Below are 26,708 nucleotides of genomic sequence, written 5' to 3'. Positions count from 1 at the left end.
TTTGCATGGCTTTATTGTTTATTTTATTCTCCAATTTGATTTATCATTGCGTAATTAGTTAGTAATGTGTTGTAAATATTTTGTCACTTATTTATTTTATCCATTTCTATTCCCATTCAATTTATTTGTACACATTCTATCCATTTAATTAATTGTGTAATGCTACGTCAATTATTCATTTATTTTGTAATTGTACGTTAGTATTATTTAGTACGTGCTTACGTTTCGTGCATTCCATGCTGAGTCTCTGACTTTTTTGGTGGTGTTTTAATAATGAGTGGATAAATTTCTTGAATCACATGATAAGTCTCCGACTTGCTTGACTTCATAAAGTTTATCGCAAATTCGAAATCTTTTTCAAATTTCGTGCATTCCATGCTGGATCTCCGACTTGATTGGTGGTGTTTCAATAACGTGTGAGTAAAATTTTGTAAATGTCATATTGGGTCTCTAACTCGCTGGACTTCACAAAATTTACCACAAAACTAAAATATTTTCTAAAAAATGTAAAAATATTCAAACAAATGATCATTCAATTCTCCTTTTTTTCTCCATAAAAATCACACATTACTTGAGATCATTTCAAGGTTCAACGCCTTAATCACTCTTTTTCACACAATTAAAATAAATCTTTTCAAAAAAGATAAAATCAACACAACACACAAGTTATTGTTTACCCAAATAATTATGTAAGTTTTATTTTCTCATTGCACCTCAATGTACGTAGGAGTGAGGATAAACCCCTTATCGACCTACAAAAGCTAAAAAAATAAAATCCTTTTTTCTAAAAAATAATTTTTTTTTTTTGAATAAACAAAAATATAACAAACATAATTCATGTTCTCAAAGAAAGATAAATAATTAAAAGTCACTTTATTTTTAGCACACTCAATTAAAGGTTGTTTATCTTCATGACAGACGCATGAGGTGTTAACAACTTCCTTGTGTATAAATGATTCCCGAATCCTTTTTCTTAAATCGTAGACCATTCTTTATCTTTTTTTTTTTTGACATTTTTCTTAAATAAATGTTGGTAGCGACTCTCTTAATTTTTCTCTTTTTGGGAAACCTCTATCTTTTTTATCGTCATTTTGTCGTGGCCCACGTTACGACAACACTAGTTTAAGTTCCACTATACTTTAATTTTAAAATGTCTTAACCTTTCTCTTAAGAAATATTTTTATCTTTTCAAAAAATTGATTTGTCTCTTGGAATTTTATTTGAAAACTTACTTTAATAGATATTTATATTGTTTGTATTTTTATATATGTCTTATAGTTTTCTCATGAGGTTTTTTTAGCTTATTTTTTAAAAAGTTCATAGACAAGGTTATAAAAGTATGCTTTTTTATAATTTATTTTAAGAGGTTTCATAATCAAATTTATCAATATACTGTCTCTTATTAATTATAAAAAGAAAAAACATAATAAATGTTAAACTATTTTTTCTCTTTAAAGATTTCTATATATGGAAAAATAAAAGCAATTACTCATAATAGTTCTATCTCCAACTAATTTATTTCATCATTTTCACTATTTTTTGCATCTGTGTATCCCATAAAAAATTTCACACACATATATATATGGCTATGTATTTTTGTTCATCACCCACCTCTGTGTGTTGTATGAATGTTTTTTTGTCAACACACACAGAGGTGTTTTCAATGGATTTCATCAATAGGAACCATTTTGAAAGAAAAGAAATAAACCCTAAGATTTTCTTGCAAAAGAGTATCATTTTGCTTCTTTCTCATTGGTATGCCCTTCAAATGGCTGTCGAAAACCAATGGGGGGGTTATGACTCCCTCCAAAAATCGCACCAACTTGCCGCTGATTTATTCTCATGGCTCTCCAAATCCAATGGTTGTAGACTAATTTTCCAATTCATTTTTTCTCGTTTTCTTTCAATTCCATGATTAGTTGATTCATTTAGCCACATTTTGTTTTCCAATTTCCTTGGTTGTTCTAACCTTTCACCAATGTCTTTTTTTTAATATGATTTAATATCTAAATTGCAGCATTGATTCCTATTGAAGATTTAGAAAGCCTACTCCATGAATGTATGTTGCTTACATTTAACACAGAGATAGAAGATGGCAGTATTGAACAGGTATATATGTATATGTCTTTTAGTTTTTTCATTGTGTATGTTTGGTTTAATGTCTTTGAATGTCAAATCCACATTTATACTAAACTTAATAACTATGGCTTCTTGTCTTCTACATTTTTAACCAGTTGACATGGTTTCTCATGTTCTTGAAGTTTTTTTCCAAGAACTCATATTTTGTATTATAATATTTTTGTGTGTATAAATATTTTCTATTTGCATATTGGTTTATTGTAAACCTTATATACTTTTCATTTATTTTGAGAAATAATTGATAGAATTATACATCACTAATTCCATAATGTCTCTTGACAAGGCATAAACATGAATAAGTCATACATGACATCCTCATGTACAAAATTTGTTTAAATTATGATATATGAATTTCAGCAAGTCTTATAAAGGTTGCCAAAGAAAAGCTTAAGAAATGATACTTTTTCTTGGGATTTTGCATGTAGAGTCATGTTGTTAGGAGTATTAAGTAAATAAAACTTATTCTTAAGAATCTAATACAATTTAACTATATCACATGTGCTTAATTTGATGTAGAAAAAATATTATGCCCTTTTATGTTGTTAGATTAACATCATTTGAATTTTGCTAATGCTTTATTATGATAAAAAAAGGTAGCAGAACAATTGTTAGCTATCCATGAAGAATATTTGTCTCGTCAATCGTCATAGTACTTTAAAGAGCTAGATTGTGAAGTAGCTAGAAGGTTTCCCCTTCTCAACAAACACATGACTTTGGTAAATCTCATTAAACTGTTTATCTTTATTTTTTTATTATTATATATATAGTGACCAATTGGAAATTTTGACTTTTAAATAATATTTTTAATATATTATTTCATTGGTTTCTTTTTATGAATGATTGTTGTTCATTGAATTAGTGAGATTAACCTTTAATACTAGTCAAACTAATCCATAAGTTAAGTTAGACCATTATGTCACTTTACATGAGCAAACACTACTAGAAAAAGTCTATTTGACGACAGTTATTTGAGGCATGTGACGACGATTTTAAACTGTCTTTGAAGTCAATATCGTGGAAAGTCAACACTTCCCACGAAAGTTCCTTAACGTCTTAGAAGCGTAACTTTTTAAGATGATTTTCACATAAAACCGTTTTAGAATGTATTTTTTAAAAAATGAAAAAATGAAGATTATAAGATGATTTTTACGTGAAAATCATCTTAGAAAATTTTATTTAAAAAAAATTGAAAAAAATTAAAAATTGAGGATTCTAGAAAGTAGACTTTCTAAGATAGTTTTTTAGAGGATCCTCTCAAAATGTTTTTTTTTAAATAAAAATAAAAATGGTTTTTTTTGTGTGAAAGAAACTAAGACACAAAATGCTCATGTATCTAGTGTCTTTTTTATTTATCGTGTGATTTGATAAGAACAATATCATTAAAGAATCAATCTGTAGGAATATTCTGGCATTTCAATACAACAATCTGCATTTTAATTAGGAGAGGCTATAATTAATTAAGCTAATTAAAGCATTGCATGTGCATACAATCAAAGGAGCAAATGGTAGCCAATAATAGTACCAATACCAACCTCTTCATATAGTAGTCTCTCGGGCAATCTGGAACTTCCACTTGTACCTTTTAAACCTATAAAATAAAATAGTTGTGTTATCTAATATTTACTACAAATAATGATTCAAGTATTAGACAATTGTAAACAAACCCAATAATTGTGAATGACTATTGTCACAATTACTTGGTTAATTTATGATTTGGTCAAAAAATACCTTTTTCTTTTTACATTTTTTCTACCAAAAGTAAAAACGATTATTTGAAAATCATCTTCGTTATTAATGAACTTGATTATGAAATTGCCACCACATTGTCTTCAAAAATCGATTTATGTTAATTGTCTTTGTTGGTGTGTCGTAAAAAATAATTTTTGTAGTACTAGAAATTAATTACTTTAGTCAAAATAGAAGATAATGAAATAATTTATAGGTGATGGGTAAGTCATGTACTTTTAAGATGAGTCCCAATAATAATTTTTCTAATACTCTCTCTATTATTAACTATAATTTATTGAAAGTCACAAATTTTGGTGGTTCAACTTCTAAACTAGCTAAGAGAGAGACTCCTTAAATAAGAAGTGAGATCCATGAAAAAATTATGATTTTTAGTAAATCTTGACCAATAGCAAAAAAAGTATTATAAAGAGTGTTATAGAGAATATTACTAGCATTAATCTTAATTAATTTATTAGTCAAAAACATTGTTATACATAGTTAGTGAATAATTTATTATAACTTCATTTTAAAAAAATATTATAACTTCAAAATGATCTCAACTAAATTTTTCTATGAAAAGGTAAATTTTAGTTCAAAAATTGATTGTCACACACCATTTTCAAATACTTCCTCTGTCCCATTTTAGGTAATATTTTAATAAAACTTCTGAATTAACAAGTTGTCATTTTACAAAATCAATGAATCAATAAACATTTGTTTTTTTTCATGAAATATTTTTAGTGGGAGTAGATTTTATTGTGTATATTTTATAACATTCAAAATATTAATTACATTTTTTAATACATGTGTTAAAACTTTAAACATCATTTAAAATAAAATGAGGGGAATAATATATGAACAAATAAGTTAGTCACATGTTGTGTTTATGTTATTGATAGAGAATAAAAACTATATATGATTATGTAACATAGCAATCAAAATTTCAGTCTAAATTAATATTAAGATTGAATAAGAGGTCCAATATGTTTCATGAGCATTAGATGATGGTAAAAGCTTTTCTTTTATATTCAATTCCAACAATTCATTAGAATAAAATGCAAATAATGTCATAGTCATCTTGTACATTTGTATTCACATTGTCACTTATTTTCAATTCATTCATATGGTCATACAATTGTTGTGCTATTAAAAAGGCATACAATGTATTGATGTAATGTAACTTTCCATAAATAAATGGAACTTAAACTTCAATAGATAAAATAAGATAAATTGCTTTTATATTAATAATATTAAATTATCATTTAATTTGAAATTATCTTGTGATTACCTTTTGCATACTTTTATCATTGATATAAGTATGATAATTAATTTGATTGTGCTTTTGTAGGTTGCAAAACCACCCTTTTGGACACCTATATGCTTTGAAGATTGAAGTTTAACAAAAATTAGAGTAATTTTAAAGAACTTGTATGTGAAACAAACAAGTGTTGCTTCAAAGTTAATATGGATTGGTTTCAAGTGTGGCCTTATTGGTAACAAATTATAAATTTGAAATTAAAAATATTTGTCTAACAAGGTAAAAAGTTTGAAACCTAGTATTCTAAGAACTATCAAAGAGCACATGTTATGTTACAACATACTTAAGAAATATTTTTCCTCTAAACTAAAAACACAATTGAGAACATAAACATGTCACAACACAAGTAATTAAATTTGTTAAAACAATTTCTAAATCAATACATTACATGACATTAATGTGTATTAAATCATCAATATTTTATTTCTAATCTATTTATAGTATCAGTTCATCTAATCATGAGATTTTTTCTGGTAAAATAATTATGAGAGTTAAATGTCTAAGAATATGCAACATAGAAGAATTTCCCTTACTCTTGAAAAAAAAAAAACAGATGAGAACTAATAAATATAAGTAATTTGAAAATTCATAATATATTTAATTAAGTACGTATTAAATTGCTATACTTTTTAAATTTTAATAACATTTTAAAATTAAGTAAGAGTATAAAATTAATTTTATCCTCATTAATTTAATTTTTTTAGTTTTTGTTTTCCATCATTAATATTATAAGAAATATAAGTAAAAAAGTAATTAATATTAAATTAAAAATTAAAATAATAATTATTTTAAGACTTATTTTTTTCTTATAGATCGATTATTATGAAACAAATGAAGTAATAAAGATAGTATTTGATAAAGTGTATTAGTATTTTTCTACTTATTTTTTTTAGCAATAACTAGGATAAATGATTATTTTGATTCCTAAAATAATATACTGTTGACTATTTAGTCCCTAAAATGATTTTTTTATTTAGTCTTTGAAAGATGATTTTTTTTATTAAGTCGTTCGATAGGTAAAAAAATGTGAGGATGATATCTTGTCACACAACGTCAAATTGATATTTTGTTTCTGAAAAATGAAAATTTTCATTAGTCTATAAATGATTATTTTTTTATTAAATATTTAAATGTGTAAAAAGTATAATAATTATGTCTTGTCATATAAAATATCAAATTAATTTCTAAACTTTTTAATTTAGTGTGAAATTAATTTTTAAACATTATATTTTAATAACAAAATGATTATATGAAACTTAACAACATGATGTAATTGTTGTAATTTATAGTTTTTATACATTAAATAATTAAATTATAATTTTTCATTTTTTAAAGACTATGTAAAAAAAAACTAATTAAAAAGTTAACTAATAGCTAAAACCAGATATCAAGCTAGCTTATTAAAAATAAAAAGAATAGATATATTTATATGACATTTTTATATAAATCTTAATTTTATTTTACGTATAAAAATATATTTTGAGGTGTTATAATTTTTTTAATTAATTTTAAGCTTTTGTAAAAAATTATTTATAAATAAATTATTTTCATTGTATTTTAAGTTTCAATTATTATATTTGATTTTTCATATTATGTATTTATTATTAATTTTATACTGTGTCTTAAATTTTTTTAATTAAATTTAAAATAGAGTAAAAAATACACTTAAATATTATATTTTTATTATGTTAATTAACACAATAATAGAAACATAAATAATTTAATATAAAATTATTCAAAAAATTATATTCTATTTAAAAAGAACAATAAATAATTTAAAAATAAAAAAATTAAAAACTAACTAAAATGACTACTCCATCATAACCTAAATTATCAATAATAATTTACCCATTCGAGACGTAATTATTTGTACTTTGCTGGTTACCTGTGCAGAAAGGTAATACTACTGCGCCTAACATTAGTTCCTCCATCATAACAGTCATTATAATTCATAAAGCAAGCCTGATGTTAAGTGGTATATTGAATCAAATTTTCCCAACATCAAAATTGAAGAATTCTTTGCTTTATTTAGCTGGAAGGTTCCCACAACTAAGCAAACTCCTACAAAAGGTTAGCCCCAAACAGTTTCTTTTCATTCCAGTTTTGCTACTTTTTCATTAATTTTGCCCTGTTATTCTGTTTGCATTTTGAGGTTGTCTTGATTTGCTGTATAAGTTTTTCTATTTTTCCCCCTACATTAAAGTCCTTTTATTTGTCTCACTTAACTAGTTTTTGTTGATGCTTTTCCTCCATGACTGTCTTGAGCCCATAAGTTAGTTTTCTACTTTTTTATTTCGAGACGTTTACTATTTTTTGACTGACTCTCTTCCTTCATACTTCTCCTTGTATGAGGGTGAGCAACAGTATGCTAGTGATCACTTATGGAGGTGATGGGATGAATATTTAAGTCCTAGAAGGGAGCAAATCAAGAATATTTTTGGTCTGAAGTTTGTGAGATAAGTTGGGATCCTCTCTCTCATCTAGCTCATATCCTTGCAACTTTTGTTGTCCCTTCTTCGTTTTATATGTTTCTTCTTGTTTGATGTATGTGGCCTTTTAGCTATACGATCTTTGCCCATTACCCCCTCTAGTGAAGTCACTGGAGACTGAAGAAGTTGCCACAAAAGAGATTGGCACCCAAAGAAAGTTAAAGCAAAAAACACAAAGCTACAGTCAACCAACTCAAAAATCTCAAGACTATTTTGTGTTCATCCACGTTTAACACTTGATCAAGATGCAAGTAACGCGGAGAGAGGCTGAAATGGACGAATTGGCTTTAACCATCCAAGAAATTGATGATCAAATTCAATCAAAACGGATTGAGAAATCCAGTACACTTGAAACTGTGCAGAAGAGAAAAGCTGAGCTGACCTCTAAGCTAGCAAATACTGCCAACTCAATTCCAACCCTTGTTCACGAGATTCAGCTTCTATTATCTCAAATATCAAAATGGGAGCAGGAGAAAGCCAGCAATGCCAAGCGTGTAGCTGAGATAGAAGAAAAGTTAATCACTTTAAGAGGGTTAACATTTTAATCAAACAGTTCTAGAGGTTATTATCATTTTGATAGAAACATAGCTAGTTGCGGCAGTGATTTACGTGTTATCTATATTTCTAACCAATGGGTTTACATCTATATAATGTGGCTTTTAGACTTGGTGACAATCCCTGTAGTTGTGGCTCTAGACCTCGTGACAATCCTTGTAGTTGTGTTATCAAGTCTTTAATATCTCTGAGTCAAGTACTGTTTATGGTTCTTTCCTCCACCGCACAAAATTCTTTATGGTTCTTTCCTGTAACAAGCTGAACAGTAGAGCACTGCTAACGGTCTATACAAGTCAAATTTATTAACATCGGCATCTGCTGATTTTCTTGAGTTTTATATCATGGATGTATGCAAATACTGACTTTGATGGGGCATTTTAATTAACATTGACATCTGCTGATTTTCTTGAGTTTTATATCACGGACCTATGCAAATACTGTCTGGTAGAGACGAAAAAAATAGTATAGATGAAAATAAAATGAATTAGTGAAAATATGTAAGAAATAAAGTAAAACAATGGTATTTGATTGAATAGAAATAAGAGAAATAACAGTAAAGGCTTTCACAAATTTAAAAATTATTTTTACCAAGTAAATAGTAATTTTCATTTGTCCTCCTTCCAATCACGGGGTTCTTGAAGATGGTTCATGAATTAGGATAATCATTGTTGTAGAATTTGGTTCTTTAAAATTGCAATAATACTTTCCATCATCACAACAGATAATAAGGGAAAAGTCACTAAAGAGCTGATTGTAATTTGACTTATTTGGACCGTTGGATGTAATGTAAGGTTAAGATTGCTGCAGGTATAGAATTTTGTATCTCAGAATATCCCCACTCCTGTTTCACATCCCTCCCGTTCTAGGCGTTCACGGCAGCGTTTTCTGGAACTTTCGGACCCAAGTGTTTGTAATTTTTGATTGTAACATTTTTTTATTAACAATGTTTGACTAATAAAAACAATTAACGAAAACCCAATTTTTTATTTTCACTTCAGCTGTCCGTTATATAATTTGGCCTGTGACCTGATCTGATCCTATTACTGTTTTGATTCGATCAAACCATAAACCCTAGCTAGCTAAGTAGCGTTCGAGATGGAGATGGAGAATAATGGATTCCTGAATTTACAGGCAGTGGCACCGGAAATGTCCGGCGAGGGATTTCCATATGCACCGGAAAATTGGCCGGAAGATGGTGACATTTGGGGATGGAGAACTGGGCGGAGAATTGTCGCAAATCGTTCCCACTTTCAGGATCGGTATCTTTATCTGCCGAATCGACTAATCCGTGCCTTGAAAGAGGAAAAGGAGAAAGAGAACCCAGGGTCAGGGGCTGACTCAGGCTCTAGTTCTAGCTCAATCCGCAGGCAACAACACATCTTTGCTAGCAAGCTTGCTGTTGAACGTTACATCAAGACATATTTTCCTGATGCTGATATTGATGCCTTTTTTGCTTCCTTCTCCTGGAAGATTCCCGCTCTACGATCCAATGGTCCTTTCTCCTCTCTCTTTTCAGATGTTGACTTTTTTTCTCTTTTTTAGTTTAACACCAGGACATGTCGCCATTTTCATTTTCATTTGTGGTTGAGGTTTTCTCATTTCTTGCTTTAAAATGCGTGAGTTTCGTTTTTTCACGATGTTGATTTCATGGTAATAAGCTCCCTGCTGAGTTCAATTGCCCTGTCGTTTTTTCTGAACTGAGTTTATATGTGTAATTCTAATTGTGATCACGCAGTCATGAATGCATACAGATAATAATTTATTTAATTAGGAGCTGAAATCTGACTACAAAACACTTAAGAATAAAGATTAAAGTTTTTGACATGATAGTGTACAGGTATATGAATTTTATTTATGCGATAGTTAAACGATTTTTGCTACCAACGTCTTACAAGGGACGTGCGAGATTATATGCAATATAATGTATTGGTGTTAAATTGTGGTGATGCAGCTGCAATTGCGATACGGTCATGGTGAGTTATAAAAAACCTTTGCTTTCTAGCGGTCTAGATGCAATTGCAACTGGTTCTTAAAACCATTATTTTTCATCTTAGTTGTTATGGTGTTTTTCTTTTCTCATATTTTTCAGTGACCCTCAGCATGCAGCACCAGACTGTTATGTTTATTTTGCTTATTAAGATGATATCAGATTGTTAATTAACTACCTATACTGTTCTGTATCACAGGCAATGCGTTGCCTATAGCTGCTGTACCACTTCAACAGATAGCACAAGAAGCCTATGACTCCGACTCTGGGGATGTTGTCAAGTGTAAAGCAAGAAATAAGAAGTGCACAAGTCTGGTGTTAGAAGAAATAGAAAAATATTCACCAGCCATGCATTGTGATATCTGCTGTTCTGAACCTGGGTTTTGCCGTGATTGTTGTTGCATTCTTTGTTGCAAAACTGTTTCTTCAGCTTATGGTGGCTATAATTATATCAAGTGCCAAGTGAACTCTGGTGGGGGCATCTGTGGCCATGTTGCTCATATGGAATGCGCTCTTCGATGTCTATTGGCTGGCAAAGTTGGAGGAAATATTGGGCTAGATGCCCAGTACCACTGCCGACGCTGTGATGGGCGGACTGATATGATTTGGCATGTTAATAATCTTCTACAAACATGTAGAGCTGCTGATTTGGATGATGAAATTCGGAAGAAGATTTTGAATCTTGGTGCTTGTCTCCTGCGTGGTTCACAGAAACCTGTTGCAAAGGAGCTGCTGTGTCGTATTGAATTGGCCATCTCAAAGGTATTTTTGAATGGTTTTAGGGTAATAGAAATAAAAATCATCTTGCTTGTTTTCTCTTGCATATTGTAAAGGCTTATGACCAATTTGATAGTTTATATCAGCTTAAATGTGGAACTAATCTTGAAGATATCTGGAAGGAAGATGACAGTTTTATAGCTCATTCTGCAGGTAAATGTCCTCTCCTATTATCTGTACTTGTCTAATTTAACTACTTTCCACGGCTACCAATACCATAGCATTGGTTACATGCTTTTAGAGGTGCAGTCGCAGAACTGCAGATGTCTGGTTTCTGATAGACCTTAGAAACACAGTGACCATTTATCATCTCTGACTTCTGACAAATCTTGTACATTCAGTTAATTGGGTGCATTTAACTTAACATATTGAATGTTTATTTATCAGATAACGGCAATGATGTGATGGAAGTTATGGTCTATGACGACCCTTTTGAAGTTAGGACAGGGTTGGAATCTTATGATTTTCTACCTCGTTCGATAAAACTTGAGTCTGAGGTTGATCAGGTTCTCCGGGCTCTGAGAAAGTCACAGGAGCTTGAATATAAGGTAGCGGAAGAAACACTTCAAGACCAAAAGACTTACTTAAAAAATTTGTATCAGCAACTGGACTGTGAGAAGTATGAATTGGCTTGTCAAAACTCATCTACCTCAGATGTCTCGTCTAGTGCTGTAAGAGAAAGAAAGAAACAGATAAGACGGGAGGTGGCAAAATTTGAAATCATGAAAAAGGTTGCCAATGGTTTTGGCAGGACATCCAATGATATTGTAAAGGAACACTTTGGCTTGAAAGTGATAGATTGAATTGACTAATCATTCGAGGTTGTGACAATTTGATTTTTTTTTGCACCGATTTCCCTATTCTTAGCCTTATTCATTGCGGCCCACATGGATATTTTGCCAAGCAAAATCAAGTGACATTTGCTCGAGGGACTATATGAAGTTGGTCTGTTAAACAAGATGTAGTAAGTTCAGTGTTGTAGAAAGCACAATGCTGGTCTTTGCTGCTGTAATATGTCAGCTACTAAAATATTCTCTCGAAACATTTTGATAAGGATTTTAAAACTGAGCAGCAAACACTCTTTGTACAGTGGCTTCATTTTCAGTAGTAAATTCCCTGTTGCATTGAAAATAATTTTTTTAAAATACGCCCTGCATAACATATTTATCCGTCTACCAGAAAATTCTTGTCCTCATCTCCCGTTGTGGCTAGTCTTCTAATGCATAATTGCTAGCTTTTTTCACTTAAGTTACCCTTGAAGTACTGAAAGCATGAAATTCATTAACTTGTTTTTATTGTAAAAATGTTTTTTTTTATATTTAATTATGTATTTTACCAAAAAAATATAGTTTTATTTTGTATTTTCTTGATTTCCTTCTAGATTTTTTTTTCTTGAACTAGTCTTCTAAAGCATAACTACTAGTTTTTTTGCAGTCACATTAACCCTTGAGGATTGAAATTCAGTTGTAAAAGTAGTCCCCCCCCCCCCCCCCCCCCAAAATAAATTATCCAATATCGATCTAATTTTTTATTTCCTAGGTTTTCTTCTAGTTCTCTTCTTCCTTATGCTCGAAATAATACTATTTTGGTTCTAGTTTTTTCCCAAGTTTTATTTTTTTGGTTTCTTTTATCCAAATCTTCCTTTAAAATCATGCATATAAATTCATCTAATATGAATTTATCACAACCCAAACTTGGACCTTTGTTTGTCCCCATGTAAACAATTAAATAAAAAAGGAATTGAGAACATCGAAACACAAGTGCATGCAATTGACTAATTTTCAATCCAATTCATTCTTTTATTTTTCTTGAATCCTTTTAAAACTAAGCAATGAGTAAACTTTAGTCGTATAAAACCATTAAGAACAAACAAAATCAATTGCTAAACAAGAGTCTTCAACCTGTGTCTCTTAAGTTTTTAAACTTGTATTTACACTTAATCATAAAGAAAACTCAAATTACCATTTGTTCGCCAAGGTTTTGATAACTTTCCACCATAAAATAACTTATCTCTCTAAAAAATAGCAATAAAATAAAGTTAAAGAGAAATGTAAAAAAGATGATAGTTTACATCTATTTAAAATTAAACTCCTCTCACTTAACGCACCATAATATTTTTTTTTTCACATTTGTGATATTAGTATTTTAAGTCTGTTAATTGTATCAGATAAATATATTTTTGGAATAATTAAATTGTTAAATAAATATTTTTAATATATATTATATTATGTCTAAAATACATAATAAATATCTTTAAATATATAAAATGATTTTAAATTTATATTACATAATCTAAATGCTGATATAAATTTATTTTAATTAATCATAAATTTTAAAATAAACTATTAAAAATTAATTTAAAAATAGAGATAAAAAAATAATTGAAATTGATTGCAATTAAAAAGATGAAATATCGTTATAAAAAAGAGTAAAATAGCCAAACAAAATAAAAAATATTTTTTATCTTCAATTAAAAATTCCATATTTTTTTCTGGCTTTATTTCCTATCGAAAGAACCCCGTAGAGAAGTTTTTGTGGGAGGTTAGGTTCTAAGGAGAATAAGAACAAGAATGGAAGAACTGAGAAAGTCACAAAGGAATAGGATAGAAGAACAGAAGGCGCACGTTAGCCAATACTAGCATTGATAAAGACGCAGGAAACAACACCCTCAACAGTGTAAGTTAGTTGCTATGCTGCAAAAAGAGGGTACAGCAGCCCAGACATCCTGGGTCTTGGGCACCGTGACGACCAGTTCCCCAGCGGCCAAGACGGCGGTGGCGAGCTCCGGGCGCGTGGATTCCGGGAGGCGGATCCTCCAAACATCAAGGTGGAGGTCGTTCAAGGCGGTGGAGCCAGTTTCTCTGACGACAACCTTGGTGACCCCGGGGTGGATTTCGACGATGTGGGCCTCCACTTGGCCGGCGGCGGGGGACTCCGCCACGAATCGGAAGCAGTGGGGAGCTTCCTGGACGGAAACGTCAGTGTCGGCGGGGAAGGGGAGTTGGAGAACCCTGCTGAACACGTGAGGGAGTCTTCCGAGCTTCTTGGTGGAGAGACCCCAGAGAGGCTTGCGCTTTCTCGCCATTGGAGGATTCAATCAAGATTAGATTATCAATTTTTTAAATTGGAGGATTGTGAAAACATGAATTATAAATTAACGAGAGAGCAAAATTTCAATTTAACGAAAATAATATTAATATTTATATGTATAGGGTTAAATTTTTTAATAAAATAATTTTAATTTAATTAAAATATTATAGTATTTTATTTATCGATACGCGTTGTTGTTGAGGTTATAAAAGCAAATATATAAAATAATATATCTCATTCATATATGAATATAAAATAATATATTACTAAGGGATGAGAAACTTTATCTGAGGCATTAATATTTACTTTTATAAGAATGGAAATTTATATCATATGAAACAATAGAGTTTAACGTGTATATATTGTTATCAATCACAACTCCCTTTCTCTCTAAAATAATTATAAAAAATTATATGAATACTTGGATCACAAGATAAATATTATATACTCCTCCGTTTCAAATTATATGATATTTTAGATTAAAAAATTGTTTCAAAATAGATGTCAATTTACAAAAATCAATGTTAAATTTAATATTTTTAACACTACCTTAATCGATATTTAGTAGTAATAGCGTTAAGTAAAAAAAAGAGAGTTATTAACTACATAGATAAATAATATATTAAAAAGTTATCTAATGTTTCTTATAAAATTTAATAAAAAAATTAACTTTATCTTTGTATATAAGAAATTAATAAGGAATGAAAATTATAATTTAACCTATTAAATATAACAGAGAAGCATTTAACATTACTTCACAATGTGTTATCTTTAAAACCTTATAGAAACAACTATAATAAATAATTTTCTTAAAAAATAAAATTTCAAATCAAAATCGTCAGTGCGTTAACAAGAAATAAAATATTTGTAAAATTCAATATTGAAACTGTACATTTAATGTAAAGTAATATATAATCATAAATATAAATTTTTTATTTATAATGAATTTTAATTAAAATTTAATGCCATATAATATTAGTGTAACGAAATTTACATCATCTATGAATTAAAAACGAAAATTAATATAATTTTTAAGATACTTTTTGTAACAATAAAAACATACTAGCATGATACAATATAAAACTATTTTATATTATCAATATATAATTTTTAAAATTATAATAGTAATTTATATATTAAAAAATATTTATTTATTATAAATTTTAGTTTTATAAAATGAATATTTATTCCGTGTATTTTTTAAACATATTTCTGTATTTTAAAACAGGCAAATCCGATATCCCCTAAAAAAAGAAAAAGTGATGGAGCTAAGCTAACAAAGGAAGAAAGTTACGGACAGATTTTGTTTGAATTATGAATAAAGAAGAGAAAAGCATTGCATACCATTCCAAATTTTTGTTCCTGTGTGGTTTCCTTAAGTTTGACGTTTCTTGTCCTCCCTTAATTATAATTTTGGGAAAACATATTTTCATGAAAGAAAACATTTTATTGATTTGTCTAATAAGTACACGTCTTAAGATAAATAAAGAAAATTAAATTATTAAACAAAATTTATATTTGAAAATTTACTTTAAAATAAATAGTTAAGATAATTTACTGAAAGATAAAAATGTTTTTTTAGTCTGTTAATGAAACATAAAACTTGTTAGCATTTAATACTTCTTTTTATTTTTTCAGAAAATTTGAAAAATGAATTATATATAAAGATTTCATATGTAAAGACTAAAGACAGATAAGGAAGGTGCTATGATCCTTCCCTGGAAACTAAAAGAAAATAAAAAGGGCTCCACTTCACCAAAAACAAAGCACAGAGATAAATGTAAAGAAGACGTTTTCTTCCATGCCTAGGTCTGCCCTTGCAACCTGTGCTAGTACCATCTTTTTACTCACGATTGAAATTAACATTATAAAAAAATATTATTTATTAACAAATAAAAAATATCAGAATTATCTTTGTTAGTAGTATAATTTTTGTTTAACAAGAATTAACTCTTAGAATTAGAATTGTGAGTTTGGGCTTAACTCAACTTCAAAAATTTATTGTTAGTTGATATGAACTTGAATTATTTTTAACATTAATTTATTAATATATTATTAATATAACAATATGATATATTATATTAATATTTTCTATATTGATAATCTATATCAATGTTCTGTGTTAACAAAATTATTTGTTATTATAATTATATTATATTCTTATACAAACTCACAATGTGCAAACTAACAGTTTAATTATAAACAAAAAAAATTAATATTTTAATGAGTATATTGATTGAGATAATCTTTACTCTTATAATTTTTTTGGGCATTTCAAAAGAAACTTACTTGTCTTGGGTTTTTTGGTCTATTATTCTTTTAAGTATTTAATATTAATATATTTATTTGTCTTAAAGGCTTTCAAATTATAATGAGGCATGAGTTGACTTGTATAAGATTGGGTCTCGTGAACCTAATATGATGCAAATCCGCAAATTTTTTCATGTGTACCCAATAATGGACATCAAAGAATTTTGAGTCGTTTTTTACCACTGTCGTGGTAGAGGTAGGTTAAATTTGAAGGTGAAACTAATATGATTTTTATTGCACTTACTTGCATATCCTACCCTGACCACCAAAAAATGAAAGTACTCATTTATCCTCAACAACCGCACATACAGAGTACCACTTTGTGGCTCCAAATGATAAAAGTATTATTGATTCAAGTCTGTATAATTCATAGTCATCTGCAAAATTATACTAAGTAACGTATATTATTTTATTCTCTAATTTTTAACTTCCCCCTCCCATTTTTCTTTATTTTAATTTAATGTTAATTTATCACGTAATGTGACTAATAAGCCTGTTAGATCAAGTGTTTAGTAAACTAGTATATTTCCTGCCAAAAAATAGTAAACTATTAGAATTGGTTTTACCTTAAACAACTATTCGTTTTTTTTTCCTTATATTTTTTGGAAATAGTAATGTTACTTCTCATTCGTATGTGATCGCGGAAGTGTAATAGCCTTTATAAGGCTTGTAACTAACCATTGACATGTAAAAATACAAAAAAGCTTCTCTCCCAATCATTTTCTCATCTTCTCTAAACATTCTTGATTAGTCTAGGTGTTCCTTTCTTTCAATACCATTGTGCAATATCTATTTAATTCATAACATAAACTAATATATTTAACTAATTTATTGTAATTACATGTTACTGAGTTAACTTATGAGCTTCCTACTTATATTTTTTCTTCTATTTTATCCTTATTATTTTAATACACTTCACTTTTTTCTTCTTTCCTAATTGCCTTTTATTTTATATATATATATATATATTGGGGATTACCTTAAATATATGTATTATTTAAAAAATACTAAAATTAACAAAAAATTGAAAACTATAATTATCCAAAAAGATATTCTCTACAAACTAGAAAATAAAATTTATATTGAAGATTATACAATATTTCATTTTATGTAATTATACATTTACTAGTTACTTCAATCAATTAGCTTATAAAATTTCAGCTCACAACTTACAAACTTTAAATCAACTTGCTAGCTAATTTTGTCTGCAAATACATACACTTTCTGACCGGTGAAGTATGAAACGAATCAGGAAAAGCATAAAAAACCCCGAGAAAGTCAGACGCATAATAATGTGGCATATTAAATGGTACTTATCATAATAATAACACTGTTCTTTTCTGAAATGTTGTTTGACAAGAAGGAAATTGATCAGAACGTTATTAAAAAAACCACAATTTACATAATCCTACGTTATTAAGAAAACCACAATTTGCATAATCCTAACATCAACGTCTGCAAATGTTAAATGATAGTCAAACAGCTGCTGCAGACTCAGAGTTTGAAAGGTCCTCATGATTATGCATCCGACGCCTACGGTGAGATTTTCTACGAGCCCGATTATGTATTCCTGATGGTTTATTTGGGAAATTTGAATGATGGATCTCTTCCACCGGAGGAGCATAACCAAAAAGACAATCAAGAGGGTCACCCTCCGACATAATATCAGGACTCGCGTTTTTCTGCAATGAAATGTGTGCGGAAACAATTGTGTGAAAGAAAATCACATTGTGATTCGATCATTTCGCATAAGACATATGGGCATAAAACCTTTTATTTTAGGCACAAGAATTTGTTATATAGAAATCAAGTTAGAGAAATCACCATTCATTGATAAATTTATCAAAAATATGTCTATCGATCACATTACTATCTCAAAACGGCGTCCGTTTGCCAAATATTCTTTTGGTCTAACTAAGATTATAAATATCCTTTATAAAGGCTTGAACTTTCAGACCTTGAAGGGAATCGAAAGTGTATAACTTAAACCAACTACTCATTTGTTCAGTTTGAATGTGATAATAATATTCTAATATTTTCTTGCTTAATTCGGTGGGAAGGAAACCATATGAATTCATAATTGATTGAATTTATTAATATTACCTAAGTAACCATAGGAGAAAATATGGCAGAAAATGATATATTTCCTGTGGTCGTTTTATGCTACTGCACCCATTTAAGTTATAATAAATCAGCAATTTTTTTATTCTCATTCAGAAATAATTTAATTTTCAGCATCTCCTTAAACTTTTCCTAGCATCGAGTTGAACTGAAACCAGAAACAAGTTTTGCCAATTTATTTCCTACCAGTTTGATCGATATCTACATGTGTAAGGAGTAATGACCATTTACTACTAGTGAGACAGCTAGTGAGGCTACTATTTTTTTTCCTTAAAGAAAACAATTGACAAAGCATAGATAGACATTTTGAAACCATTAACATGATAAATTGGACTTAAATCAACTTTATTTTTCCTTGAATACACAGTACTCAAGGAGGGCATGTAAGTAACTTTCTCAGCATGCACAACTGAAGTTTAACACTCCCTTCCCCAAGACATTTGAGATGGCCAAGGCACAAAATGGCCCCTGGTGTCCCCCAACACAGTCCATGCCCTTCTATCCTTAAATTAGTAAGTAATTAGTTGCTTTAGTTCCATCAAAACACCTAATTCATTTAATTAAAGAACAAAAAAGAAAAAGTCTAAGAATACTTACAAAAGTACGCTTGGTCTTAAGATTTGTTCTTTTGCTGTCGGTGACATTTTCAGACCTGCCTTGGGATTTATCATTAGATTCACGATCATGTGTCCTATGACCATTGACTGCATTATCGCTAAAGAAATTCCGGTATCTCCATCTTAATGTAGGATTATTAGAGGTTGAATCATCAAAAATCCTCTCCAAGTACAAATGCTTAGATATAAGCCGCATTAGCAAAGGATCATTCTGGTATTTTGTCACCGTTCTGTCATTTAACAACAATTAAAATATGTAAAATAAATAAACTCAACTGTATGAAAATAAGTATAGATAGGAGAGTCCACAGGAGATGAAGTTCTTTTTTCTCCCTTGTCACCCCAACTTTTCTTCCCAGATTAGGAATGTAGTCAGTGACAAAGCAATCTGGACTGGACAAATACATAATTTCAAGGGGAAAAAGATAATTCCAACTGCAGAGATGATAATCATATTTTGAAGCAAAATAACCACTTAGTGAGAGGCATAAAACTTCAACTGCTTACTGTGACAAATTTGCCAAAACAGATCTCAACTCTAAATAACAATCACCCCATTTTCAAATTACCCTAAATACTCCTCTACTAAGCAATAGTAACTCTTCATTATCATTCCTATCAAATGCATCCTACATTTTATTTGATCTTATGTGAAACAGGTTGCCAGTATCCCTTTATTTAATAAGCTACTTTCTACTTCTATTCAGACAGAATAAGTGACTTCACATTGATCTTGTCACGCAAAAACTTTTGTAGTTTTAATTCCCCAACCACCTATTGTACACAGCACATTGAACCAAAGCTAAGTTGACTTACTATGCTTATGACAGAGCATTTGTTTTAGAGCCTACTCAAGACTACCAGAGAATAGTGCTTGGAACTTATTGTGCAAACCAAAACTGTTTAACAAGTGTGAGCAACTGAGAGGAGAAAATATACATATTCGCTAACTCCTTCTGTAATATACTACCATCCATTGTAAGAATCTGATCTGCATGAGAATACGAGGATCTATTAAACATCCACGGTCCACAGTAAGTACCAAATCCTGCAAAATGGATAAGACAACAAACAAGGCTAAGGGAGGAAGGCCTTAGTATAGCTGTAGGAATAAAGATACAACAAGTGGTTTCTCATACCTGCTGAAAGGCATATTCGAAATAGTCCATTGAGTTTCCAAGTTGCTGCAATGAAGGTATAATGGTTATCGTCATACGCACTGATGATAATCTGCTGTAACTATGGTAGACTAAATAAAATACATATAAATCTCCCAGGTTAAGCCAATAACTAGAAGAGAAAGAAGAAAGCATCTTCTTTCATTAAGGATACGGAAATGACAAACCAGCCCCTGCAGCTGCGGTCCCACCAAGTGCACCGGCAGCGAGATCCATCAGAGATTTAGATTTCCACGATAGAAGAATATTTGCTTCCCGAGGCGTCAACATTTCCTAGAAAGGCAGATATTTGGTCATAAATCGGATATCAAAACACGCCCTTCCATGATCAAGTTAGTTTTAATTCAAAATGTGAAAGCATTTATCTCCAATTGAAATGGCAGTGAAAATAAAAAACCCTAGCAGTAGCGAATAGGGAGAAAAGAGTAAAAGGGCACCTTCTTGGACTTGAGAACTCGATCAAGTTCGAGCAACGCTGCTGCAGCCATTACGTTCGTTCCCTTTTATGCGTGCCAATATATTCAGATCAGAATCCAGATACACTCTTTATCTACCCACGCCACACCTTTCCTCTCTCATCACTTTCTTCTTATTTAGACTTTACTTTCTTTTTAATGTATAGCACAAATTTTCATTCTAATTTTTTTCTACACATACGTTTAATGAGAAATTTTATTTTTATATTTTTGAACGAGACCCATTTTGCAATAAAAAAGAGAAAGAGAGAAAAAAATAGTAGATAGAAAAAGAAGAGTGTAAAATGTCATTGATGCAATAGCCTCATAGGGAGATAAATAGAAAAAAGTTAGGTTAAAATAAATTGTTGTATAAATAACACAATTCAAATTTCATTAATGTTTATATAATATTTTATTTCAATTTTTATTACTTTATTTTATTTCATAAAATAATATAAATTTTATTATATTTTGAGTTTAATTTCATACATTATCAATATAAATCTTTCATATTTTCGATTATTAAAAATCATTTTATGTATGACTTTTGGGAAAATTAAAAAACTACTTAACACTTTTTTTTGTGTGAATCGATATATTCCTTGGTCACATGCTTTTTTACATGTATAAGTTATAAATCGAATTAATAATCATATGTTTAATTTTTATTTTTTTTATAAAAAAAACATACTTAAAGTGATAAAGTTATCTACTTATTATATGATAAGGCTGTGTTGGCATGATGCAAAACACAGAGGCACGTGAAGCAAGTTGATGCTCAAATCCTCGGTTCCAAAATGGAGAATTCAAAGTCCCTCCTTTGCTGTTGCACTCTCCCTTCTCCTTCAGCCCTTGACTACGCCCTCTCCCTCTTCTCCCACCCGTTTCTCCAACCGTCAATTCTCTCGCGGCCCCACACCGCCCTCTCGATAGGTTCAGCTTCCCCCCATTGTTCAAGTCCGTCTCTAAACTTTCTGCCTTCAGTCTCCGCTTGGAGATTCACGGCCTCGCTTCCAAGTTCGGCTTCTTCCACGCTGACCCATTTATTCAGACTGCCTTGATTGCCATGTATGATGCATGTGGACGCATCATGGATGCCCGTTTGGTGTTTGATAAAGTGTCTCATCGAGATGTCGTTACCTGGAATATTATGATCGATGCCTATTCCCAGAATGGTCATTATGCCCATCTTTTAAAGCTCTATGAAGAAATGAAGACTTCTGGTACGGAGCCAGATGCTATTATCCTTTGTACTGTGCTTTCTGCTTGTGGCCACGCTGGAAATTTAAGCTATGGCAAATTAATTCATCAGTTCACTATGGATAATGGTTTTCGTGTTGACTCTCATCTACAGACTGCTCTTGTTAACATGTATGCAAATTGTGGTGCTATGGATTTGGCTAGGGAGGTCTATGATCAACTTCCGTCCAAACATATAGTTGTTTCCACAGCGATGCTTTCGGGGTATGCGAAACTTGGAATGGTCCTAGATGCTCGCTTCATATTTGACCAAATGGTTGAAAAGGACTTGGTGTGTTGGAGGGCTATGATATCTGGTTATGCCGAAAGTGATGAGCCTCTGGAGGCTCTTCAATTGTTCAATGAAATGCAACGGCGAATAATAGTGCCTGATCAGATCACGATGTTGAGTGTCATCTCTGCTTGTACTAATGTTGGTGCACTTGTTCAAGCAAAATGGATTCATACATACGCAGATAAAAATGGGTTTGGAAGAGCTCTGCCTATCAACAATGCCTGATTGATATGTATGCTAAATGTGGAAATTTGGTTAAAGCGAGAGAGGTATTTGAGAATATGCCGAGAAAAAATGTGATATCTTGGTCCAGTATGATCAATGCTTTTGCCATGCATGGGGATGCTGACAGTGCCATAGCTCTTTTCCATAGGATGAAAGAACAAAATATTGAGCCCAATGGGGTTACGTTTATAGGTGTCCTCTATGCTTGCAGTCATGCAGGTTTGGTTGAGGAGGGCCAGAAATTCTTTTCCTCCATGATCAATGAGCATGGCATTTCTCCCCAACGTGAGCACTATGGTTGCATGGTGGACCTGTATTGTAGAGCCAATCACTTGAGAAAAGCCATGGAGCTTATTGAGACAATGCCTTTCCCGCCAAATGTTATCATTTGGGGATCCCTTATGTCTGCTTGTCAAAATCACGGTGAGGTTGAGTTAGGAGAATTTGCTGCCAAACAACTTCTTGAGTTGGAGCCTGATCATGATGGGGCCCTTGTGGTTTTGTCAAACATTTATGCCAAAGAAAAAAGGTGGGAGGATGTTGGGCTGATCAGGAAATTAATGAAACATAAAGGAATCTCAAAGGAGAAGGCATGTAGTAAGATTGAAGTGAACAAAGAGGTGCATGTGTTTATGATGGCAGATGGATATCATAAGCAATCAGATGAAATATACAAAATGTTGGATGCGGTAGTCAGTCAACTGAAGCTGGTTGGCTACACACCCAGTACTTTGGGCATCTTGGTTGATTTGGAAGAGGAAGAGAAAAAAGTAGTTCTCTGGCATAGTGAGAAATTAGCACTGTGCTACGGGCTAATTGGTGAGAGAAAAGAATCATGCATTCGCATAGTTAAAAATCTTAGAATATGTGAGGACTGCCATTCCTTTATGAAATTGGTCTCAAAGTTGTATCGAATAGAGATTGTCATGAGAGATAGGACTTGGTTTCACCATTTTAATGGTGGAATTTGTTCTTGTAGAGACTATTGGTGAATTATTTCTATTGGTAAATTGAATGACACTAGCAATTCCTTATTTTTGGGCCTGCCATATAGATTCTACAGCACGTACTTGAGCTTGGTGAAGGTTCACCCTTCACTACTATAAAGTTGATCATTATTTCTAGTTTTGCTGAAAATTTCATAAATTTATTGGGCAGTTGATACTTTGTTCATTGAAAATTTGACCACGTTTTTTACAGACGCCATGCCCGTTGTTCGTACCATTAGGTTGTCATCAAACGTGATCCAACTGCCAGAGTTCTTTATGCACTCCGCCTATAGTTGCACTATAAATATTCATTTTCCATTTGATTTGAGAATGATATATTTTCCCAACGATCATATATGGTTTGACCGAATGGGTGTCATGGATAAGATGAATAAAATAGTCAAATGGGGTTGGCTAAATTAATATTTCAGACTCTGTCAATGCTAGTGGCAGAACAATAACTTCAGGCTGCTAATTGGCGTGACAGAAGTACTAAATAGCGAGACTTGTGCACACATGGCTCCATTAAAGATCAATGCGAAGTTTTTAAGTTGGAATTTCTTTTGGTGGTGCTCCCACAGGTCATTTGTGAATATCATGTCCGACAATTGTAGCCATTTAGTACTTCCACAGTGACATTTTCAAATGTGATCTTAGTTAGTAAAATTATTTATTTTATAAAAAATACTACAAAATTATGCTTAATAGTCATGGATGAATGAGATGAATTGAAAATTTTCTATTATTTATGGATTTTCTTTTCATGAAGCAAGTTATTTAAAAAATAAATCATGACCACAAAGAAGAGAAAAAATTGTCAACCCTGATGAATGATTTACATAAATAGAGAGAAGATGTGCATGTTAAAGGAGTTTCCAATATCATTCGAAGGCCTGGCCTCGATTAACATCAGTAGTTTATAAGTTGTTGCCTAAGGAAAATCAAAGCACTTCCAAGAGTTGGAATGCATGCTCTGTTGCCTAGTGGGGACTACGATTCAGCACGACACCACCAACTACTAAATGGCAGTAGGCTAATCATGGTTACATTATTCAGACAAATGTTAATGCTAATTCAGTACCTTCATGAGCACAATTCATAAACCATATTTAGCTGCAACAAATGGAATTAGTGCCTTCACCACTTGATTTTTTATTGGTTGAACGAAGCTGTATGGAGATTCTATGCTTCAACCTCAAGAAAACTATGGTCAGCCACATAACATAACGTAGTAAGATAATAAGGAAAAAAAATGCATATTATCATTATTCAACGCAAGTTGTGATGATGACATTCTTCATTATAGCCATAGGGCATTGCTAAAATTCACATTTTTGTGTTTGAAAATTGAGAGTTGTGACATAAACTAATTCGGTATTACTATTACGGGGTGAGAAGTTGACTATAGGAGTTTCTTTATTAATATATCAATCAAATGCTCAGATATGTTTATGGACAAGAAATGATAACGTCAAACTTTTATACAGTTTTTTTAATCGAATATTATTGAGTGAAATCTAATACCTGCCGCACTAAAAGTGTGGTCCCTTATTATTATTTAGTAAAACCGAGATGAAAAAGAGTGCTCAAAAACTGCACATTAAACCTACCATCAAATGTCACTTGACTTGCAAAGTACGTTAGCTTCTTTGAGATCTTTTGGAAAGAAAAAATGGATGCAAAATTTTGTTTTCATGTGAATCATTCCCAGGTTACTATTGCAGATTGCACCCTTTCTTAGAAGGAAGACAAAGCATGGAAAGCAAAGTAGCAGATAACTCACAGATAAACAACTTTTTTAATTAACAAGGGGATTAGTCATATAGTTTGATTGATATATAATTTATTTATTTTCATCTTAAGCAGAAAACGTTGTATTGTGTGAACTAGTAGAAGTTTTGGAGGAGAATGGTTTTTTTGTTTTTGTTTTTGCTGATCTGTCTCATGCAGAATAAAGTTGGGATTAAATAGTTATTCTTGAAAACTAGATGTCTGCTTCCAAGAAAGGAAAACAAAGAGAAAAGAGGAGAAAAAGACGGTTCATGTGAAACAGCACGCTCTGTACAAGACAAAATGAGAAGCTTAGCCACAAAAAGCTAAGTATAAACTTTTATTTGAACGAAAAGAAAACAGAGTTATATGGTTTTCCCTGTTCCCAACTTCCAGCCTCCTCTGTTTTCATGGGTGCAATGGGAACGTGGAGGAATCAGTGACTTGAGAAGTGGTGTTTGACCTGCCACTGTACTTGCTTGACGATGAAGACAAGTCAGTTGACCTTCTCCTTAGCATCTGCCTCATGCCATCAGCGACTCTTACTGCGGGATTCGATTTGATCTTCCCACAGAATGACATGTGAGCCTTCACAGCTTCCTCCATAGCAAAAGGCCTTTTCGCTCTGTTAACTTCATCTCTCACTGCTTCTGAGCACAAACCACATAACCATTTGCTGTCAAACTTAGCCTTCACATCGCGGATATATTCTTGGGTGCAATCCTCTTTGAGGCCACAGCACTCACACTTGACCGATTCAATTTCCATATCTATTCTAGCAAGCTGTGTAGATAAGGTCTTATAGGGAGGAGAATGAGAATCTTCCGATAATGGAAGCCACGAGTGGTTTTGTTTTGGTTGGATTCAAGCGCAATGATGACAGAGCGAGTCTTGGTTATTTACTTTATGTTGGCATGTTGCTTTGGTTTCTAACTTGGGATTGATGGAGTTGTTGCTTCAAGAACTAGAAAGTGTCTGTTGTTCAACGAGAGCTTTTATGGTGTTCGAGATGAGATGAGATGAGATGAGGAAGAGAGAGAGAGAATGGGAATTTAAGTAGGGAAGACTACCATAATTTCCTCCATGTTCTAAGGGACATGGGGATGTGGAAATATAAGACGAGAGTGGTCGGAGGGGCCTCTACTATGGCCCTACTTTGCATGTAATATACAATTAATAATGTCAAACACATCAGCATCTAATCAAACACATGAATTAACTTAACTATATTCTGGTATCTAATATCTATCCTATTCCTTGTTATTAATCAATCTCCAAGACTCATAAATTGAACTAAGCAAGGGCCAAAAACCACATGAAGGTGGGGGCCGCTTATACTATGTGTGGATGAATTCTTTTATGGCATGTTTATTCATGTTGTTTTGTCGTCGCTTTTGGTATAGTTTGTCCAGTAGTTCTACTG

The 26,708-nt window shown here is 31.4% G+C and overlaps 5 protein-coding genes, 1 long non-coding RNA gene and 1 pseudogene across 8 annotated transcripts; 4 read left to right on the top strand and 3 right to left on the bottom strand.

Annotated features, from left to right (window-relative positions):
• The first annotated feature begins 1,623 nt into the window (after positions 1–1,623).
• LOC114367708 (pre-rRNA-processing protein TSR2 homolog) lies at positions 1,624–5,368 on the top strand. The gene is made up of 4 exons (XM_028324906.1): positions 1,624–1,862; positions 2,018–2,109; positions 2,733–2,855; positions 5,216–5,368. Exons 1-3 carry the CDS (start codon positions 1,625–1,627, stop codon positions 2,787–2,789), a joined length of 387 nt encoding a protein of 128 aa, XP_028180707.1. The 5' UTR covers position 1,624; the 3' UTR covers positions 2,790–2,855; positions 5,216–5,368.
• Positions 5,369–7,502: 2,134 nt separating this feature from the next.
• LOC114367718 lies at positions 7,503–8,425 on the top strand. The gene is made up of 2 exons (XR_003657260.1): positions 7,503–7,645; positions 7,746–8,425. It is a non-coding gene; the product is annotated as an uncharacterized LOC114367718 (long non-coding RNA).
• Positions 8,426–9,044: 619 nt separating this feature from the next.
• LOC114367697 (OBERON-like protein) lies at positions 9,045–12,127 on the top strand. Its single transcript, XM_028324898.1, has 5 exons — positions 9,045–9,135; positions 9,361–9,721; positions 10,416–10,978; positions 11,080–11,146; positions 11,381–12,127. Exons 2-5 carry the CDS (start codon positions 9,376–9,378, stop codon positions 11,794–11,796), a joined length of 1,392 nt encoding a protein of 463 aa, XP_028180699.1. The 5' UTR covers positions 9,045–9,135; positions 9,361–9,375; the 3' UTR covers positions 11,797–12,127.
• A 1,300-nt stretch (positions 12,128–13,427) lies between these two features.
• On the bottom strand, positions 13,428–14,145 carry LOC114367687. The gene has a single exon (XM_028324888.1). It carries the CDS (start codon positions 14,076–14,078, stop codon positions 13,662–13,664), a length of 417 nt encoding a protein of 138 aa, XP_028180689.1. The 5' UTR covers positions 14,079–14,145; the 3' UTR covers positions 13,428–13,661.
• Positions 14,146–17,671: 3,526 nt separating this feature from the next.
• On the bottom strand, positions 17,672–21,052 carry LOC114367673. 3 transcript variants are annotated; one of them, XR_003657257.1, is made up of 7 exons: positions 20,747–21,052; positions 20,477–20,582; positions 20,271–20,315; positions 20,071–20,179; positions 19,112–19,361; positions 17,771–18,075; positions 17,672–17,738 (listed from the first exon to the last, which is right to left on the bottom strand). XR_003657257.1 is itself a non-coding variant. In XM_028324867.1 (6 exons), the coding sequence occupies exons 1-6, from the start codon at positions 20,795–20,797 to the stop codon at positions 17,869–17,871; spliced, it is 768 nt and encodes a 255-aa protein (XP_028180668.1). In that variant the 5' UTR covers positions 20,798–21,052; the 3' UTR covers positions 17,672–17,868. The 3 variants fall into 3 exon arrangements, 2 of the variants coding, with proteins under 2 accessions (XP_028180668.1, XP_028180680.1); XM_028324867.1 differs by having other exon boundaries at positions 17,672–18,075; XM_028324879.1 differs by lacking the exons at positions 17,672–17,738; positions 17,771–18,075 and adding an exon at positions 18,658–19,012.
• Positions 21,053–21,623: 571 nt separating this feature from the next.
• On the top strand, positions 21,624–23,549 carry LOC114367664 (annotated as a pseudogene).
• A 2,032-nt stretch (positions 23,550–25,581) lies between these two features.
• On the bottom strand, positions 25,582–26,397 carry LOC114367656. Its single transcript, XM_028324844.1, has one exon. It carries the CDS (start codon positions 26,051–26,053, stop codon positions 25,694–25,696), a length of 360 nt encoding a protein of 119 aa, XP_028180645.1. The 5' UTR covers positions 26,054–26,397; the 3' UTR covers positions 25,582–25,693.
• Positions 26,398–26,708: the final 311 nt, after the last annotated feature.

This window comes from Glycine soja, chromosome 1 (assembly GCF_004193775.1).
Source record: "Glycine soja cultivar W05 chromosome 1, ASM419377v2, whole genome shotgun sequence".
Classification (NCBI taxonomy): domain Eukaryota; kingdom Viridiplantae; phylum Streptophyta; class Magnoliopsida; order Fabales; family Fabaceae; genus Glycine; species Glycine soja.
Note: the sequence above shows the minus strand (reverse complement) of the source record. Positions and strands in the feature narration are given on the sequence as shown.